The 15,202-nt window shown below is 41.5% G+C and overlaps 1 protein-coding gene across 3 annotated transcripts in view; it reads left to right on the plus strand.

Annotated features, from left to right (window-relative positions):
- map3k1 (mitogen-activated protein kinase kinase kinase 1, E3 ubiquitin protein ligase) overlaps positions 1–15,202 on the plus strand; it is a 71,354-nt gene that overhangs the window by 52,203 nt on the left and 3,949 nt on the right. For 2 of the 3 annotated variants that reach the window (XM_079600217.1, XM_079600219.1), the window contains exons 11-18: positions 5,572–5,693; positions 6,511–6,602; positions 8,246–8,438; positions 10,159–11,416; positions 12,226–12,378; positions 12,535–12,697; positions 12,980–13,111; positions 13,523–13,665. In XM_079600217.1, the coding sequence (XP_079456343.1) occupies positions 5,572–5,693; positions 6,511–6,602; positions 8,246–8,438; positions 10,159–11,416; positions 12,226–12,378; positions 12,535–12,697; positions 12,980–13,111; positions 13,523–13,665 (2,256 nt within the window). The remainder of the gene's footprint in view (positions 1–5,571; positions 5,694–6,510; positions 6,603–8,245; positions 8,439–10,158; positions 11,417–12,225; positions 12,379–12,534; positions 12,698–12,979; positions 13,112–13,522; positions 13,666–15,202) is intronic. The other variant, XM_079600218.1, reaches the window with a different exon arrangement.

Raw genomic sequence — 15,202 nt, forward strand, 5'->3', positions numbered from 1 at the left:
AGGGTTAGCATACTGAATAAAGACGCAAAACAACATCACTTCAGTACTATACTATCTGTTAGACATGATGGTAATACTTTACAATCAGGTTCATTAGTTTACATGAACTGAGAATGAACAATACTTCTTCAGCATTTATTCATCTTAGTTAATATTAATTTCAACTTTTACTAGTATGTTATTAAAATCAAAGGTTGTATTTAAGTAAGGGATAATGTAATGAAGGTGTTGTATTCGCTATAACAACCGCCTCGCTATACATTATCCAGCTTATTACATGGCTACCTACCAAATAAATCAATAATTTGACACAAAATATTGATTAAAAAAGGAGTTTATTGATTTAAAAACGATTGTATTGCTTCCGTTAAAGAACACAGTGTCCATGGCAACGCTCTGTTTTTCATGGCAACGGTGTGTTATACTAATTAAGAAATAACAGACCAAGCCATGTAATAACATTAGTTAATGCACTGTGAACTCGCATGAACAGCTGTATTTTATTATGAACAGCTGTATTTTATTATGAACAGCTGTATTTTATTATGAACAGCTGTATTTTATTATGAACAGCTGTATTTTGTTATGAACAGCTGTATTTTTTTTTAACCAACAATAACAATGAGAAATACATTTATTAGTTTTTAGTAATCTTTGTTAGTTAATGTTAGTTACATTAACTAATGCACCTTATTGTTGAGTGTTACCGACATGACAATGTCGATGAGACTGCACAGGTTAACAGTGGATGTCACCGTACTACAGCTTCTGCAGGCTTCTCTCTGTGTTCGTGATGAATCTCTAAGTGGCGTCTTAACTTGTTCGGCTTCGTACTGTCAGAAGCTGATGTTTTCAGGCCCAGACACACAACACACACTGGTCTCTCTTCATTGCCCACCGCTGCTCTGGTGAAGCCGAGAGCTATGCCTCGCCATGTTGTCTTGAGACGTGACAAAGCGAGCGTTGCCATCTGACGAGCTGGATGGCGCCTTGCATGGCTGACACCGCCGTCGGTGTATGAATGAGTGAGTGTATGAGTGGGTGAAGAATGTGAGGCAATATGTAAAGCGCTTTGGTGGCCATGGGTCTGTTAAAGCACTATATAAATGCAGTCCATATACCATTTTAATAGCAAAAAAAACGATACCCTTTTTCCCTTCCCGATTCCGATACCTGGACTCAGAGTACCGAGTACTGATCCGATACCTGGACTCAGAGTACCGAGTACTGATCCGATACCTGGACTCAGAGTACCGAGTACTGATCCGATACCTGGACTCAGAGTACCGAGTACTGATCCGATACCTGGACTCAGAGTACCGAGTACTGATCCGATACCTGGGTGTGTATCTATACAGCTGCAATTCATACTAGCCCTGTATGAATTGATAGAATTATTTGATGGTGTGCTTCAGACTTATCCCTTAATAAAACATGAACAAATACACGCAGTGAACTAGAATATTTGTTATTATCTGACATGCATGTCACAGTAGTATATTATTTATTTTTAAGTGAAAAATAACTTCAAATGCAGCCACAAATCTAATACTGTAAACTGAAAAAGGTATTTTAGTTTGACAATATAACTGTATTAAAAACAGTACAACAAATAAATCTAGGAATCAAAAAATTGATATATGAATAATTTAAGAAAATAATCTCTTTAAAACTTAAAGATGACGGCGTCACTGTACCCAGTGCGCTCGTCAAACTCAGTAAAGACAGCAGGGTCGCGTCGCAGCTCCAGATGTTCAATTAAGCGGCAAAATCCAACGTTTTTGACGACTGACAGTGGCTGATCATCCAGAACAATAAACTCGATAATTTTGTCGGTTATATGCCAAACAGCGGACATACTGCTAGCGCGCGCATTTTAATTTCTTCTTCACTGCTCTAAACGGTGGTTGCTTGTGGCGACACAGCACAACTTCCTTTTAGAGCAGCGAAGAAGACTTGATCTCCGGTTTGCAGCGTTAAGCAAAACTAGCGTGCAATAACTAGGTATTGTTTATGAAAATGGTATCGGATCGGTACATGGGTACAAGTACTCGCCGATACCGATGCCAGAATTTTTATTGGTATCGGTGGCATTTCCGATACTAGTATCTGAATCGGAACATCTCTAATCCAGTGTAGACAGCATCACTGGTTATACTGGGTTCTGTCTGTTGTTGTCGCGCTGCTCGCGTCTGGTGTAGACCGTGTTTTGGCAGCTGTGACAATCAAAGTAAATTCATCGTCTGCTTTGTTTACCTTTAGTGCAGAACCGTGCATCATCCATTTATATTTCCACACGGCTCCCTGCAATACTCAAGTCTGACTCTTCAGTCGCTCCATCTAGCGGTCTGTTATTGTAGACGACCACTACACTACAAGATATGTCAAATTAATATTTTGTGTTCAACTATTAGCAATAAGCAGGATAATTTCGCAGTGGGGTCTTGTTCACCCTGAAGAGTTATCGTTTGCATAACAATCTGCTGACTGTCCTCGTTTTATAACTCCAGGTCACGCCCCCTCCGTTTGGTAACCACTGGGTTACATTCATGCTTCTGTGAAGCAAAGGTCTTTATTATTCAAACACTCCAGCCCTAATTATGTCCATGCAGAACGCTGAAGAGCCGTCACATGTGAGCGTACTCGCCCACTGTTTCGCATGCCTGACCCACTGCTATTATCACGTGAACACTTCACTTGTCGTGTTGACAGCGTGAGATGCTTCAGTTAAGATCACATGAGCGAGAGAGATTGTGGCACAGCTGAAGGAAGTTGCACAATCCTGCGCTAACCAAGAGCTCCTGCAGTCGTCAGGCCTGGCTAAACCCGAGGACCGGCTCGTCATGTTGGCTTGGTGGCCTTTGCTCTTTTCATTTAGCTTCATTAACACCACAGTTCAGCACAAAGGAGAACGTTCACATGACCCGGTCAGAACGGGTGACTGAGCCACATTGAGGAAGATGTGATCACTTTGCTGGTCTACTGACTGGTTTCAGTGTCCTCCATCATACCACGGGTACATCCAAATTGGAGTGGGCAATAAAAATATAAATATTTTTCCACATTAACGTTTACTGCAAAATTATCTAGATGATGAAAAATAATCCAGACATAGTACAATTTACTGCTTTTTACTATAAGGAACGCAAAAGTAACATGTAATGTTCTTTTTTTATATATATATATATAGGTACCAATATAAAGAAAATTATTTTTAAAATGTGTGGTTGTCGCAACAAAGCAAGTTCTTTGAAGAATCCCAGATCATTAAAAATCCCAGGATGTCCTTCGATAAAGAGTAGGTGTGTAACGTAAAGTGCTATGTGACGAAGTATTATTATAAGTTAGTGTTCCTTAAAATAGAAAACATTGACTTTTTTCACATGGCACTTACACAAATACTCATTCCATAATTTTATATTGCAAGCAAAATTATGCAATAACACCAGCAAAATGCAATAATACCAGGAATATTTTGATCACCTATAGACTGACTCTCAGTAAAAATGTCACAAATCCCAAGAAATAAAACAAAATACCGTTTCATGGCCCTTAATACTTTTTACTTGCCATTGGCTAGTGTGCAAAAACATCTTCACTGAATACAATGTCTAGATATTTCTTTTCCTTTTGTCAACTTTGATCTGAGGTTATCTGAACCGGGCCAGAGTGCTAAAGTGCAACAACCCACGCTGGCTAGTTTTAAAGTTCACTTCAAACCAGGAAGTCTGGAAGCAGCAGGGATCCTCAGACTGAAGCGGGAAAAGAAAGGTTTATTATTTTCTTTCTTTCATAACCTATTTCTCGTCCTTAAAAACAACAAACAGACAACAGAGACGCAATAGGTCGCGCTGCTTGGACTTGGTGTCTTTCCCTCAGGCTCTGTGCTCCAGTGAGCCGCCTTTATGAAAACAACAAGCGTTTTGTCGTTCGGGGCTTTCCAGCAGTTTTCCTATATTCTTCAACACGCACCAGAAAAGAGGGCTGTCTCTATGAACTAAAAATACTGCAGACAAAAGCTTTCAGGACGTTACCTTGTGTTAGACTGCTCTGTAAACACTGTAGCGCTTTGGCTGATCTGAAGTCTGCTTGTGAACTAAATGTGGCGAGTTCAAATGTCATAATGTTTCACTATTTATACTTGACGTGGAGTTATTTTTTGCATGCAGAGGAGCATTATTTTATCCTTTGTGTGTGTGTGTGTGTGTGTGTAGGCGAGTGAATGTGTGTTTGTGCTCGGGAGGGGTGTGTATGCTGTGTTAATCAATGCTGGGCCGCGCTCCAGTGCACTGTGCTATCAGTCACCACTCCCCAGCTCTCTCTGGGAGTCAGGGTCAGGGTGAACTCTTTCTCACACACACACACACACACACACACACACACACACACACACACACACACACACACACACAGACAGTGTAGCACTCTTAATGTACTGTAGTCCAGCCGATCACAGGACTGTTCAGACCTCAGGGAGAATACGCTGGTAATGCAAGTAATTAATAAACTGCATCTAATCACGTACTTATGTTTGTGTTGACGTCAGAGCCAATCAAACTCCGCCGCTGTGTAGAACTAGAAGCTAGCTGTGTTAGGAAGATTCCAACATGGACATTTTCTGATTCAAGAGACTTTTAAGCACAACAAACAAACAAAATAAGTGAATCCACATTTAAATGTTAACATTTATACTTTTGGACAGTAAACAATTTGGTACTATATTTGGCCGTCACATGATGCCCAGTGTTGGGATGCCTTATTTTGGGATTTTTCTGATAAAAATTGTGATTCTAATTGAAAAATTGTTCTTTTGTTTTTTTCTCCTTTTGGTTTGCTGGTTTGTAGCACTATTTGACCAAAAATGTTGTAATTGTATGAAAAAAATAATTAATTAATACTATTATTTTATTATTTTTGTTAGTTATTATTACTAAATATTATTTTTACATTCCTTATTATTGTTATTATTATTATTCACATTACAAAGTATATTAAACAAAATAAAAATAGTACTATTATAATTTCACTGTAAAGAAAAAAACTAATATTTAAGAAAAATAAGAATTTTATTTTATAGTACAACTAAATGTCCAATATTAATATCTATTGCCGTCTTAATTTCTTCTTTTTTAAATGTTAAACAATCATGCTTTTATTTGAGGAAGAGTCTCAAAGCTCCAGCACTTTCAGGCCTGGTTTCACAGACAGGGTTTAGATTAAGCTAGGATTAGGTCTTAGTTCAAGTAGGACATTTAAGTGTCTTTTATAAATGTGTCTTTGAAAAAAATATTACTGGTGTGTATCTTGAGACAAAACAATGGCACTGACATATTTTAAGATATGCTTTCAGTTAAAACAGCTCACACATGCATTTAAGTCCAAGATTAGACTTGAGCCTAGACAGAGGGATGCACGATTCATTTAAATATTTACCCCCGGTGTCCTGAATCACAACTGTCTGAGAACCAGTCTTGTGCTCATCACAGGACTAGAGAACACGAGCCACAGTCCTGGATCTGGCAACACCGTTCGTGATCCGTATTAACAGTCAGTGTTTGCGCTGTGTTTCAGAAAACCCTGCGAGCGATGCTCGTCTACACCCCGTGTCACTCAGTGCCCGAGCGGACTCGGCTCCAGCAGCTGCTGCGGCCCGTGGTGGAGACCATACTGGTCAAGTGTGCAGACGCTAACAGGTACAGCTCGCTGAAGAGCGTCTCTGATCGGGCCCTAGTCATCACGCGTACTGATCCAGGATTCCTCCATTATTCAAAGCTAGCCAAAAGGGGAATGATCATTGTGAACAGAAGATCTGGCATACACGTGAAACTCGAAACATTAGAATATGGTGCAAAAGTTCATTTATTTCAGTAATTCAACTTAAAAGGTGAAACTAATATATAATATAGACTCATTACATGCAAAGTGAGATATTTCAAGCCTTTATTTGTTATCATTTTGATGATTATGGCTTACAGCTTATGAAAATTATAACAAATAAAGGCTTGAAATATCTCACTTTGCATGTAGAGTCTATATAATATATTAGTTTCACCTTTTAAGTTGAGTTACTGAAATAAATGAACTTTTGCACTTGCACAATATTCAAATTTTTCAAGTTTCGCCTGTACATCATATCATTTCTAGGCTGTCATGAAGTTAACAGGCTATTGCCACCTAGTGGACGGGCGCTGTAGGCACAGACAAATTATTGCTGGTGTTTGTTAAAAAGTGATAATTTTGTTTAAAAGAGTTGTCAGTATGAAATCAAATGTTGCTGTTACTCCAGCACAACTCCTGGTCTTATTGTGAATGATTCATTGGTTATTTTAAAGGAAACAATCTTTCATCAGAATCTAGTAACTGAACGCTTTTCACTGACGTCCTCTTTTCCCCAGCCAATCATTTCATGATGGATAATCACGTGTTTATTTGTAGTATCTCTTTTGAGTCCTGTTGACTTTAAATGCTCTTTTAAAGTGAGTGTGTGTGTGTTTGTCTTGTTGTGCTCAGTCGCACCAGTCAGCTGTCCGTGTCCACTCTACTGGAGCTGTGCAAAGGTCAAATGGGGGAACTCGCTGTGGGCAGAGAAATCCTCAAAGCAGGTACACATTCGTAATCAGCAAATCTGTGTAATAATGAAGTTTGGGTTGGTGGTTAATATTCAGTGAACAGCTTCCTATTTCTTATTTTTAAAGTTGATAGTGCACCCAGAAAGGCACATTTAGTTTTGTGGCTGGCAGTCTACAATAAAAGCATCATAAAAGTAGTCCATTTGACTTTATTAACAATATTCCATGTTTTTGAAGTAATTTATGTTGTGTCCCAAAAGACGCACTTTACACTATGCACTCTATACTCAACTGTCTAGTGCAGGGGTGCAAAACCCAACCCCGCTCCAACACACACACCTGTAGTTTTCAAATAAGCCTGAAGTGCTTGATTTAGGGTGTTAACTAGGGGTGTAACGGTTCACAAAAATCACGGTTCGATACGATACACGTCACGGTTCGGTATGTTTTTTTTTTCATATTTTTATTAAAACTAACATCATAAAGTATGATTTTTTTTTTTTACTTTGAGCAATGATGGAGCTATACTTGACTTTTCTTAGGAGCTTATAAAACAAAACAGCTCCTTGGACAAAATTAAATTTAATATTGTAGTAGTTATTCAGATTAACATTTGAGGGCAGCAATTGTGTTCATAATTTCGAAATAAAACCGATGTAATGTTACTTGAAAGCATTATAGCCTACTATTCCTGCCAAACTTCCATGGTTACAGTTAGTAGAGTTACTACAGTAAATCCATGGTGAATGTTGCTGATCTCTGGACACTGAATAGTTCATTCATGGCACAATGTTTCTTCCTGGTTTCCACGTCAGTGCTGTTTGATCCGTTAATAACGGAGAAATGTGAATGTTTCTCACTAGATCTCGCAGCGATGTTATTACTTCAGTGGCAAATTCAAATGCTTTCTTTTCTGGATCTCGCTGTGTAGTAACAGTGCTGCTTGATCAAGACCAGCTCGCGCTGCATTGGTCCACACTGATAAACGGTCCGTCAACCACACAATAACGAGTAGCTCAGTTTCGTTCCGCTTGCATTACATTTGCCATTTGATGTTGGGCAATGTTGTGGTCACGCCAGCGTCTCTTACATTATGAGCGCGTTTGCCACGCGCCTACATTTGAAATAACTAAATTTTGGTCGACAGTAACAATGGTCCAACCATTTGGACCTGGTCAATTTTGGAAATGGTCCAACCATGGTTTAGTTTGAAAATGCGTACCGAAAACCGAACCGAAAGCCTCGTACCGAACGGTTCAATACGAATACGTGTATCGTTACACACCTAGTGTGAAGACTTGATTAGTCTTAGTTTTGCACCCCTGGTCTAGTGTATAAGGGTTTAAAGGTTATTTTGTCAGCCATCACTGGAGTCTGATAGCCTCTCTCCATACGCTATATAAGGAAAGCTGTGACGGAGTGCAAGAAATGCACAAACATTCCACACTTCTTTCTTTATTAGTTACATTTTGACATTTTCAGTGTGAACACACTACTCACACTTTATATTACAAAACGGCATAGAACAGAGCTTAAACACGAGATTTGGGATGCACCTATACTTTAGCTTTGTGTGAGGAATAAGAAGCTTACATGACTGATAAACTTACCCTCTTTTCTTTTAAACATGTGTTTGCTTTTCAATGGAAACATGTTAATCTCTGATTTTCCATTAGGCTCTATTGGTATCGGTGGAGTTGACTATGTCCTGAACTGTATCTTGGGCTCTAAGACGGAGGCCAATAACTGGCAAGCACTGCTGGGTCGTCTGTGTCTGATCGACCGGCTCTTACTGGAGTTTCCTGCGGAGTTCTACCCTCATATTGTGTCAGGTGGAGACTGCAACCAGGCCCAAAACCTTGTGGAGAGGTACAGAAGTGCATATTAATCTCGCTGAGCTTCTGTTCTCCGTTTATGAACCTTTATAAAAGTTTGCCATTTTTGCAACCCTGTAAACTATTTTTAGGACATGTTTGTGTGATGTCGTCATTTTCTAGGGATACGATTTTAAAATGATAGTTTAAAAGTAGATTAAGGCTCAATCCCAATTCACCCCTTGCCCCTACCCCTTGTTTTCGAGTTTATCCCATGGCCCTTAAAACAGAGTTACAATGACCAAGGGGTTGAAATATTCCCCTACGAAATGGAACAACCCTTCATAAACCCGAAACGTCATCAGTCGCCGATGATGGCTCTGACGTTATGGGAGCGACGAGGTTTTACAGGATTTCTTCATGACAACGATACCAATATGTCGTCCTCCACTCTGGCAATCCCTGTCGTATGGGCTGCTGGTAGTGTAAAGCGAAAATAAATGTTTCAATGTGAAATACATGGCTATAATTGAGTTAATTACTGTGTACACGATAACACGCGATGCCGGACTGATTCTCTCGCTTTATAAAGACATGTGAGAACAAGTTCTTTTTACTTTAGTTTAGCTTCATTAACGTTACCAGGTAACTAACGTTAGTAGCGAAGCAAGCAACACTGTCTGCCTGGTTACCGAGGCAACATGCTAGCGGCTGAATTAGCGATCTCTTTTTATGATTGTTTTGAAGAAAACCATCATATTAGGAAATACTTACATTTGTGACTTTCTTTCACCGTTTGTGAAGCCATCTCGCCGGTGATTCGCGATGCATTCTAGGATCTTTCTCGTAGCCCTCCGTTCAGAGTGTGCCTCTGAAAAATCTCCTTTTCGAGGGCTATGTAGCCCTACCCCTCTATCGCAACAAGAATCGGGACACCCTACCCCTAGACGTGAACGCGCAAAACGGAGGGTTAGGGCCAAGGGGTGTATTGGGATTGAGCCTTTACCTATGTAAGCAAAATGGACATTATAACTCTAATGAATCAGAATCTAATCAAACTGAATCGAGGTCAAAATCAAATCGAATTGGGACATCTGTAGTGTTACCCATCACTCAGTAAGAGCTTGCTAGATTGGTATGTTTACTTTTTTTTTGTTTTTGTTTTTTGGCGAGCCACCCAACAGCTAATCAGCCAAATTCAATGTAATAAAGTTTTTTTTTTTTTCTCTTGTCCTGAGAAAAATGCTTCTGGGAAGAAAAATGTATTGAAAGTGGTAGTGTAACATATCGGTTGATTCTTTCATGCCTCATCCTTCTTAAAGTATTAGCCAAAGGTTCTGTCTGTGCAACCAGACCTTTATATCTGGTAACAGATGACATTGTCTCACTAATTGTATGCCCCATTTGGGTCACACCTTTGCAGACACAGTAACGCCCAAAGTATACTTCGGCACGCACATGTGCAAGCAAAGTCCACTGGATAGTATGCAGCCACCGAACGCGTCTTTCCGTGGTCATGGCCAATGGGATATACTTTGAACTGTGTGCGAGATGGAGCGCAATGTGGAAAACGAAGTTTACCCGGGCCTTAATGTTGAATGCATCACAGACCTCAGTTGTACCATGGTTGCAAGCAAAGCATAGCTCAATATTCATTCAGTTCTTGATAATTAAAACCGATTTTAAAAGTAAAGGAAAACCAGTTTACAGCCTTTTTGTGGAAAGTGCTTTCCTGTATTGTCATGGGTTTTAACTCCATTATTTTGCCTTTGTAGGTACCAGAAGCTGCTGCCTCTTCTAAGTTTTGCGCTGCAGTCCATTGATAACTCTCACTCCATGGTGGGTAAGCTTTCTCGTCGCGTCTTCCTGAGCGCTGCCCGTATGGTAGCTCGTGTGCCTCATGTCTTTGTCAAGCTTCTGGACATGCTCAACGTCACCAGTTCCACTCACTACGCCCGCATGCGCAGGCGTCTTCTAGCCATCGCTGAGGAGATGGACATCCTGGAAGCCATCCATCTGGGAGTGGACGACCTGCAGACCGGGCACAGTTCGCTCTCCAATGCCTTCATCGAGCCCACCGCCCCCCATAACTCCCCGTGTACGACTGAAAGGAACTCACCAACCCATGGTCTACAGCAGCCGACCGCCAAGGTGCCGCTTTCAGGTCAAGCCAGTTCAACTCCTGTAGATGATATAACAGAGAGACTCTCAAACATCGTCACAAGCCCTGCTGACTTTCCAAAGCCCCCTATTCAGGCCCGAAACAGATCTAGTCAATGTTTGAGCTCCCCCTCATCCAGTCAACCCCCGAGCCTTCCTTCTCTGTCCATGGCCAACGCCTCAGCCTTCCCTCCAGAAAACCACAAAGGCCTTCCACAGAGTTTCATTCCCAACAAACTCCCCCAGTCCTCACTGAATTCCCAGCGCAAGTTGCCAGTGCAGAAGGGATTAAGTGGAGGTGCCTGTAGTGGGAAGGAGCCGGAGAAGCTGCCCTCGCCGGTGTTCACCCAGGCTCGACCGCTTCCCTCGAGTCACATCCACTGGCCCAGACCCTCTCGACCCTCTCCATCTGACGGAGCTAAAGCTTTAAGCCCAGGGACAAAGAGCAACATGAAACTGGACCTTCAGGAGGGCAGGTCCAGAGACGAGGTGTGCTGCAGTGGCGGATCTGCTCTCATCCCCAGCGAGGACACGGTCTTCACACCAATCGAGGAGAAATTCCCCGGCATAGACGCTTCGGCCGATCTCAGCTCCAGCATGGAGGACCTGTTGGAGGCCTCCATACCTGCGGCAGACAGCACCGTCACCTTCCAGTCCGAAGTGGCAGTGCTGTCACCGGAGCAGGCCAACACCAACGACGACACCTACAGCGAGGACATGACCAAGAACCAGAAGTGCAAGGAGAAGATGGAGGCTGAGGAAGAGGAGGCGCTGGCTGTGGTCATGGCGATGTCCGAGTCTCAAGATGCCCTGCCTATCATCCCGCAGTTACAGGTGGAGAAAGGAGAGGACGTGATCATTATTCAGGTGGATGTAAGTGCATGGCTATTAATATCATAGTTAACTCTGCTCAAAAATAAAGGCGACTCCTGTACACTGTCAGAAATAACAGCTTGTCACTGGGGCAGTACCCTTGAAAAGACCTTATCTACCCCAAAAAGGGGCATATTAGTAGATTAGGCCCTGTTTAGACTTGGTATTAAGATCCGTTTTGGTCGAGAGAACATGATGCTTGGTTTGTTTTCCATCTTCAAACCAGTCTTCAGCCGACAAATTTTAAATCCTTTCTGGCTAGTGCACTTCCCATAATGTTTACGCATCCGGTCAGTAGGCGGAGAGCATACGGTCTTTTGTGGATGTTTGAACGCATTCGATCGACCACATAAGCGTTTACACTATGAAAGCAATCCAGTCTAATGCGTTTTCGACTACCTCTGGAAGTGGTTAAAAGGTTTTAGACCCCGTTTACACCTGTATTGGCGTCGTCCACTTGTGATCCGATCGACCAAACACATCTTAATACCAGGTGTGAACAGGGCCTTAGTGTAGTAATATGTACCATTAAGGTTCCAACATGAAATACGGTACAATAAGGTTAGGTATGGTGGAAATAAGGTACAAAGATGTCCCAGTAAGGGCACTAACCCAGTTACAAGCTGTTGTACCTCTAAAGGTTTTCTGAGAATGTGGAAAGAGATTTGACTCCAATAACATCTAGGTTTTAAACCGTGACTCAGTAACTAATCATCCTGCCTTACCCAAGCACTGCTCATGTACAATTTTAAGATCAAAAAGTTAGTTTGGCTTCATTTCTCCCTGCCTTTTTTCCTTCTCATGGTCAGACACCAGAGACTCTGCCTGGTCATACCAAAGCAAAGCAGCCATACAGGGAGGGCAAGGAATGGCTAAAAGGGCAACAAATTGGCCTGGGTGCCTTTTCGTCATGTTACCAGGCTCAGGATGTGGGCACTGGTACTCTGATGGCTGTCAAACAGGTGAGAATATCTCTTACACACACCACCCGATACTTTTTACTAACACTTAATGGGGGATCTGTGTGTTTGGATAGTTGTAAACGCAAATTTATTAAAAAATTATCCGAAAATGCTGAATGCTGAGACCCAATGCTTGATTGTGGTTTTATTCATCAGGTGACGTATGTGAGGAACACCTCCTCAGAGCAGGAGGAGGTGGTTACGACACTGCGAGAGGAAATTCGCATGATGTGTCTCCTTAACCACCCAAACATTATCCGAATGCTTGGGGCAACTTGTGAGAAGAACAACTACAACCTTTTTGTGGAGTGGATGGCAGGTGGGTTGTAATACTTTCAAACCAAGCAGTTTTTTGATTGGTCAAACTTGAACCTGCTGCGAAATCTGCTCTTGCGCAAAATTCCCATTGGCTTGGAAAGTTGAAATGGCTGGATTTTGGTCGTGAGAATTTGATGAACAAAAATAAATGTAACCCTGGCAACACTGGATCTCACAATGCATTATTACATTAACAAGAGGCCCTTTTGGCTATTTTCCTCTTATTTACCAGATCTGTCCTGGTCCATAAAAGTCACACTTGTAACTCCTCTGTTTTCCTCAGGTGGCTCAGTATCTCATCTCTTAAATAAATATGGCGCGTTTAAGGAGGGCGTGGTCATCAACTACACCGAGCAGCTCCTACGAGGTCTCTCCTACCTTCACGAGAATCAGATCATACACCGCGACATCAAAGGTAAGCTACTGGAGCATGGCTACCGAAAGAACTGCTATTGTCTCAAACTGGGAGGAATGGTTTCCAGCGTACTCTTGTGTCCTTTACAGGTTGGTTTGGTGGATAGAGAAGGCAGTGAATTTTTCAGTAAAATATTTTTGTGTGTTATAAGCTCTGTTCCAAACCTAAGCAGGTTCCTACTGAGATAGCTTAATACTGTAGGTGCACTTCTTTTTCAACTCTGTTGCAGAGCACTGGAGCTCTGTTTGTGTAACGTGGGGTTGTTGCCCAAGTGTTGGCGTTTAATTTTAAGTTCTGCTGCCTTAGATGTTTGCTCTTTACATAGGCAGTGGACTAGACTAGCGCACTAGGTTGTGGAGCAGAGCTTTAGGGTGTGTTCCCATATTTATGGTCTCCTTTTAACCCGTGTAGGTGCCAATCTACTAATCGACAGCACGGGCCAGAGGTTGCGGATAGCTGATTTTGGGGCAGCCGCACGTCTGGCTTCAAAAGGCACGGGTGCGGGGGAGTTCCAGGGTCAGCTCCTGGGAACCATTGCCTTCATGGCTCCTGAGGTAAACATTTGAACTTAAAAATACAAAACCTGCCTGTTTACTACATAAAACATGTGTTGAGATGGAAGTGTAACAGGTTTGGACTTGTGTGTGTACACTTGACTTACTCAGTGTAAACCCTGAAGTGTTTAAACGGGCCACTGTTTAAAGTATCAGTTCACTTCAGAATTAAAATTTCCTGATAATTTACTCACCCCCGCCCCCCCCCCCCCACCTCCCCCACCGCCCCACCCCCCCACACGTCATCCAAGATATTCATGTCTGTCTTTCTTTAGTTGAAAAGAAATCTAGGTTTTTGAGGAAAACTTTCCAGGATTTTTCTCCATATAGTGACTTCAATGGAGTCCTTCAGTGCAGCTTCAAAGTCTCCACACGATCCCAGCCGAGGAATAAGAGTCTTATCTAGACAAACCAGCGGCCATTTTCTAAAAATTAAATAAAAACATTTATATACTTTTTAACCACAAATACTCGTCTTGCACTAGCTGTGATGCGCATTATGTAATCACGATGATAGGTTGCGCGTGTTCGTCGGTACTTCCGCCTACACGTGTGACCTTTCAACGTGATTACGTAATGTGTGGCGCACCGCAGAGCTAGTGCAAGATGAGTATTTGTGATTTAAAGGTATATAAATCTTTATATAAGTCTCTTTTTTTTTTTTGAAAATGACCAATGGTTTCTCTATATAATACCCTTATTCCTTGGCTGGGATTGTTTAGAGCCTATGAAGCTGCATTGAAACTGCAATTTGGACCTTTAAACTGTTGATAATTGTCCACTATATGGAGAAAAATCCTGGAATATTTTTCTTAAAAAAACGTAATTCCTTTTCGACTGAAGAAAGAAAGACATGAATATCTTGGATGACATGGGGGTGAGTAAATTATCAGGACATTTTTATTTTAAAGTGAACTAATCCTTTAACTTCTGTGTTCCATGAACGTCCGTGTGGGTATAGCAAGTCAGACACACAATATCTAAACTACTTTTTACAACTTACATTCAAATAGGACAGTATGTAGCAATGGCAAAGTTTTTTTTTTTTTTGCAATATGTATTTGATGTATTAAATGCAAACATTACAGCCAAATATATTCTGTTTGGGTTTTAAACTGAGGCGCACAATACTCACTTTGCTTGGGTCCAATTAATTCAACTCCTTAAAGATGTAGAAGCTAGCCTTCTCAGACTCTGCTTAAAGCTTTGGTAGACTTCGAGAAAGAGACCTTCCCAGACAAAAGAAAGCTTGTTCATTTTGAAGAGGCTTCAGTAATGAATACCCTGCTGGGGGAGGCTGGGCCAGCTGAACTGCTTCCTAATTAAACAGAGTTTGGACACACAATAACAACAACGACACAAGGGGTCGGCCTATTGTGCCTTCCACAAAAGAACTGCAATTTACTTTCATTTCAAGTTACTCAGAGATCTAAATCCACTTTGTCCTGTTTTCCTGACTGGCCACGTAAGTCTGAACGCCACACAGAGAGGTCACCAGACTTGACCACAGTTTTGTGAAAGGACAGTGACATTTAAA

Source organism: Phoxinus phoxinus (assembly GCF_949152265.1).
Source record: "Phoxinus phoxinus genome assembly, chromosome: 23".
NCBI classification, from domain to species: Eukaryota; Metazoa; Chordata; class Actinopteri; order Cypriniformes; family Leuciscidae; genus Phoxinus; species Phoxinus phoxinus.